The sequence below is a fragment of the Protomyctophum bolini genome (assembly GCF_963924005.1).
Source record: "Protomyctophum bolini genome assembly, chromosome: 18".
NCBI classification, from domain to species: Eukaryota; Metazoa; Chordata; class Actinopteri; order Myctophiformes; family Myctophidae; genus Protomyctophum; species Protomyctophum bolini.
The window spans coordinates 31,407,662-31,413,615 of NC_137879.1; the positions used below are offsets into that span (position 1 = coordinate 31,407,662).

The 5,954-nt window shown below is 43.5% G+C and overlaps 1 protein-coding gene across 1 annotated transcript; it reads right to left on the reverse strand.

The window, feature by feature from the left end:
- Window positions 1-331: 331 nt before the first annotated feature.
- LOC308333643 (kelch domain-containing protein 3-like) lies at window positions 332-2,971 on the reverse strand (the record flags this gene model as incomplete). The annotated part of the gene is made up of 2 exons (XM_080790099.1): window positions 332-1,131; window positions 2,950-2,971. 2 exons carry the CDS (start codon window positions 2,969-2,971, stop codon window positions 332-334), a joined length of 822 nt encoding a protein of 273 aa, XP_080646225.1.
- Between the last annotated feature and the right edge of the window lie 2,983 nt (window positions 2,972-5,954).

Genomic DNA, 5,954 nt, shown 5'->3' on the forward strand with positions numbered 1-5,954 from the left:
GCACGTACGCAACTACGCACACACACCGACGTGAACGCTCTCTCTCTCTCTCTCTGTATCTCTCTTTCTCTCTCTCTGTCTCTCACGCACGCATGCACACACACACACACACACACACACACACACACACACACACACACACACAGTCACACACCACTACAGGTCTTCTGGGACCCACTCGGATATTTTTTACACATAATGACACACCACTACAGGTCTTCTGGGACTCACTAGGGTATTATTTTTTTTACACACAATGACAGAACCGAGTTATAATAAATTATTCACATTTTTTTTTGTTTTTATTGGGCTTTGTGGGTTTAGAGGACTGTTATCCTTTCAGTTGCTTTTCGCTATGCATGGCTGCCAGTTCCCACCTGATGTCGTGTGGGAGTCCAGACTGCTCCAGACCGTACTGAATAACTGGTAGCTTACATAATGTCTTGAGGCTCGGACTGAAGTCTAAGACATACAGGTCACCAGGGTTGTTGGCTCCTCCCAAGAGGATGATACGATCTCCCACCATGCAACAGCACATTTTAAATATCCTATGTGGGCGTTTCCCCTTGGGCTCAACCTTCTTCCACGAGAAGGTCTCTGGACTGAATTTCCACACATCATTTAGGTTTCCTCCAAATATGTACAGCTCTCCATTGTAGGTAAAGGCTGAATGACCGTAGCGTCCTCCTGGTAGAAGCTGTGTAGAAGGTGTGTCCAGCCAGAGGTTGGTCTCTGTGTCAAACACTGTGATGGTGTTGTGGTAGTCAAACATTGTGGTGTTGTGGTACTGAGTCCCTCTCCAGCCTCCAAATACAAACATCTTTGTCCCGATGACAGTAGCAGAGTGACCTGATGAAACAGGAGGTGGTGTTCCTCTGGTGTTAATTAAAGTCCAGACCATTGTGGTGGTGTCCAACTTGTAGATGTCATTAGTCCATTCAGTCCCGGTCAATCCTCCATGAATAAACATGACCTTCCCCAAAACACAGGCTGAGTGGTTCATCCTCCCCTTTGGAACGGTTCCAGAAACCTGTGGTTTGAACCATCTGTGGGCGTCAACATCAAATGCATAAAGAACATTGCAGTAAAGATATCCTCCCCAGAGGTAGACAATATCTTCAATCAGCACAGCTGTGTGGCCCTCACGCCTGGAGGGAACCTCAAGGTGAGGTTCTCCTGTTCCAGGGGTCACTGGGGTCAACCTCCTCCAGCATAAAGACATAGTGTTGAAGACCTTAACTTCAATGGGATCTCTATCTCTTCTCCTCTTGTTTCCTCCAAAGCAGTAGATCTCGTGTCCGACCACCACAGCAGCCTGGTCCTTCCTATGTTCTCCTTCCAGATGTATCGTCCAGTGAAACATTTCACACAGCAGCTCTACCGTCAATAAGTGTTAACAACTAGTTTACAGGCGAACTTGTTAGGATGAAGGCAGCTCGGTTTCCTCGTTGCAAGTCACTAACTGAGTATCGGACAAGGCTTTATAAAGAACAATTACACCGTTGTGATGTCATTGCATGATTGCATCATAATGTAGGATGGCTAATATGGTCACTCAAGTTCCTACCCGGAAGGAGGAGTGAAATCGCCTGATGCGCTTTTGAGCAACTTAATGCAAGTGGATGGAAGGAGAACTCGGATGCCAACTCTATTCATATATACTCTAAGGGGCAGACGCATGTTGTCTCAGTAAGACAGCCCCTCCCCCCTCTCCGAGGGGGGAGGGGCGAGTATTGATCATTGGTCACCATGGTCCACACACTACAAATTAAGAAAAAAAAGTATTTTATTTTCTTTCTTTTTTTTAAAGAGCACATTGCCAAAAGGGCAGGGGGTGCTCTAGCACCCCCTAGTGTCTATCTGTGCACGCCACTGTGTGTGTGTGTGTGTGTGTGTGTGTGTGTGTGTGTGTGTGTGTGTGTGTGTGTGTGTGTGTGTGTGTGTGTGTGTGTGTGTGTGTGTGTGTGTGTGTGTGTGTGTGTGTGTGTGTGTGTGTGTGTGAGAGAGAGAGAGAGAGCGCGGTAAATGTAGGTAATTTATATTTTCCAAATGTATTTTTTTTAAAGACTTATTGTTATTATGCAGCATTTATCTTTCTGTCAGTCTCTCTCTCTCTCTCTCTCTCTCTGCTGACTCTGCATTGTCCACATTGACACTAGAGTGGATGTAAAATATGTGGACGTAGGTTTTGCTGAAGCTGCTACTGTTCAGGACTCTGTCCTATAAGACTGTTCAGGACTCTGTCCTATAAGACTGTTCAGGACTCTGTCCTATAAGACTGTTCAGGACTCTGTCCTACAAGACTGTTCAGGACTCTGTCCTATAAGACTGTTCAGGACTCTGTCCTATAAGACTGTTCAGGACTCTGTCCTATAAGACTGTTCAGGACTCTGTCCTATAAGACTGTTCAGGACTCTGTCCTATAAGACTGTTCAGGACTCTGTCCTATAAGACTGTTCAGGACTCTGTCCTATAAGACTGTTCAGGACTCTGTCCTATAAGACTGTTTAGGACTCTGTCCTATAAGACTGTTCAGGACTCTGTCCTATAAGACTGTTCAGGACTCTGTCCTATAAGACTGTTCAGGACTCTGTCCTATAAGACTGTTCAGGACTCTGTCCTATAAGACTGTTCAGGACTCTGTCCTATAAGACTGTTCAGGACTCTGTCCTACAAGACTGTTCAGGACTCTGTCCTATAAGACTGTTCAGGACTCTGTCCTAAAAGACTGTTCAGGACTCTGTCCTATAAGACTGTTCAGGACTCTGTCCTACAAGACTGTTCAGGACTCTGTCCTATAAGACTGTTCAGGACTCTGTCCTACAAGACTGTTCAGGACTCTGTCCTATAAGACTCCTGAAAGCAACATTCTGCTGTTGTTTTTTTTGCTCTTTGATTTACACTGACTGTAATTAATTCGTTGCGAATTGGACCAGTAAACATCCTCACCTGCATGGGTCCAGTGTAACATCGCAGATGAGGTTTTGCCACCTTTTGCCCATATATGGAATTCCTCAAACTATGTAGTCACCACAAACCCCAAGTACAGTGTGACATTACGTGTGGAATATGCATAGTGGTGTAAAGTAACTAAGTACATTTACTGAAGCACTGTACTTAAGTAAATGTTTAGGTGTTTGTACTTTACTTGAGTATGTGAAATGTTCAGCACTTTTACTTCTACTCCACTACATCTCGGACACAAATATTGTACTTTTACTCCACTACATTTATTTGAAAACGTTAGTTACTTTGTAGATTTTGATTATTATTACAAGGCACACATTAACAACTTCAGCCCTGTACACATTTTGGACATTTTCAAAAGATTTTTATACATTTGAAAACTTGAAATGAAATACATTGCAGTATTGATACTTTTTCCACCACTGGTCATAGTACAGTACATAGCACCCTGTTGACAACATGGCTCTGATAGGTTGAAACACAGGTGTGCCACCTTTTGTCCATAAAGGAATTCCTCAAAGTATGCAGTCACCACAAACCCAAATACAGACATATCACATAATATGTGACTTTGGAACTGTTGTTCTGGGAGGGATCTGCAATCGTGTCAAGGATCCCGTGCTGAAATATAAAGTCTACCATTTAAACGAAGACTTCACATTCACCTTGGCCAAAGAGTGAATGGTGGATCGCAATAAAGACAAATGCAGTACTTCTAGAGTTCAGTTATAGACATCCTGGACAATGCAAGATGCAGCATTCATGCCATTTATGACTTTGCGTATACCAAAACCATCCAAGCCATTCAAAATGTTGACAAAAAGACTAAGTTGTCCGTCATCAGGCCAACCAAAAGGCTTCTATCGATAACTGTCAGGTTTGGATTGCAAGGACCACAGGACCCGACCATCCAATTCAGTATTTTAGCCGTGACGTGAGCGCCCCCTCCAGAGATACTTCCGGTTCCCACTTTTGTGTCACTTTTGTGTCCCCATAGAGTTATACTGTGTCCCTCCGTCGGACTAAATCTGAGACAAAAACAACCCACGAAAGTCTCATTTTACCGCTTTCCTTGCAACAACAAATCTACTGGTCTCCCAAAGTCCCAAATCTGTCTGTGACAGGCCGTCTGCCCCACACTGAATACTATCGCCATTTTATTTCATTGTAAATCCTCATTAATGCAAACTAGATTCAACATACTCAACTCAACCCTGCACACATTCTAAATCTAAATCTAATAATGATAATAATAGTCTTTATTGTCATCATATGTTTTCTTTGTCATGGACACTTGTACAGAACATTAATAATTCTACTCGAGTTGGAAGCATTAATATGCATTTTAACCCTCAATGGCTTCCTTTCTGAAAAATAACGTCATTGTGAAAAGATTCACACGCTTAGATATTCTATTCACAATGAGATGCGGACGGGAGCTGTGTGCCACTTGGACCCGGATGTAACGTAGGACTACAAAGTTACGTCTGACTTAAATACAGAATAGTGTTTGAGGTCAACAGAAAGAACGAACTGATGAGTAATGGATGGCGCACCAGCCACTCTGGAAGGATGGCATGACCTTTCATGAGCTATAAGCGGCCATGAACAACAGCATCGCCTCCACGAAGCAATGCAAGACCTGATCCAGGGCAGAGCAGCACACACACACACAGAGCAGCAGAAAGGTGTTGTTGTTGTTGGTGTTGTTGTTTTCTTTTTGTTTACTGAGGCCACAGTGAAGAGAGGAAGGGGAAGGCACTCAGCCAAAAGAATTCAGACAGTACTGTCTAGGGCAGTGATTCCCCACCTTTTAGGAGCTGGTCTGTGCACAGCTGTGGTGTTAAGTGGTCAAATGTGTGGCCCGCTCGCGGTTCATTTGAATGATCAGTCAAGCGAGTGTGTTCCAGATTGGATCGATGGAACTGATTGAAGTTTATTGAAATGGTTTCCGGCACAGGATAAATCCTCTACGCCAGACAGTATACATATTCAAATTGTGACATACACAAACAAGTTCATACTGTACATACAATGTAGTATGCTTACCCCCATTATTAGTATTATTTTATATTAATGTGATGTTATCGTTAACCCATTTAGACCGTGTAATCTACATTATACGTTGTTTTTCCTTTCAATCCGGGAGGCACCTCCGTGTCTCATTAGTTGTTGCTGTACATTTTTAATATGCCCAGCTTTGTAAAATAGTAGTGTTTTGAGAATTATTTGGGGGCCCACTAATGTAGACAGCTCCATTGATACCACCATAATTCAGGGCACACACAGGGCACACGGCGTACATCCAAGAGGCTCAGTTGCCACGGCAACCTCTTTATCGCCCCTGTGCTCCCGAGCTCTCTCCTCCATAAAAACATTGTGGATAGACTTGTAAAATGCGGCGTGTGTGTGTGTGTGTGTGTGTGTGTGTGTGAACCCACGGCACACTGCCAGACTGGATCACCAGCCAAGGTGCCTGGACCGCTGAGCCACGGCCCAGGCCCGCCACTTGCCATTTTTAAATAAGCATCATGGTGGCGCTATAAGAGCCCCAGTCGCGTCTTTACCTATAACTGCACTGATCTGCAAAGGTTTGTATGCACACTCCCTAGACTAGAGGCCAAGGAAAAAAATTTGAACTACTGATTTAGTACTAGGCATTTGTAGAATCGACCTCAGGTCTTTACTAATTGCTATTCTATTCTCACAAGAATGCAAGTAAGCTTAGGCATTTACATACTGTATATAATAGCCTTTTTTCTCTCTTCTAAAATGTTTTTTTTATATCTGACAGGCCAGTGATGCAGCAAACTACAAACTACAACTGTACGGTTAGATTATTTCCAGGATAAACTAGGACATGATCTCTGCTGTGGGGTGGAAGAAAACCTTGTTAGCCCCAAACTGTTACTTTTCAGGAGTGGTAACTATATAGAGATATACAGTAAGGTTTCTGCCAGACGGAAACGATATACTGTATGCTAGAT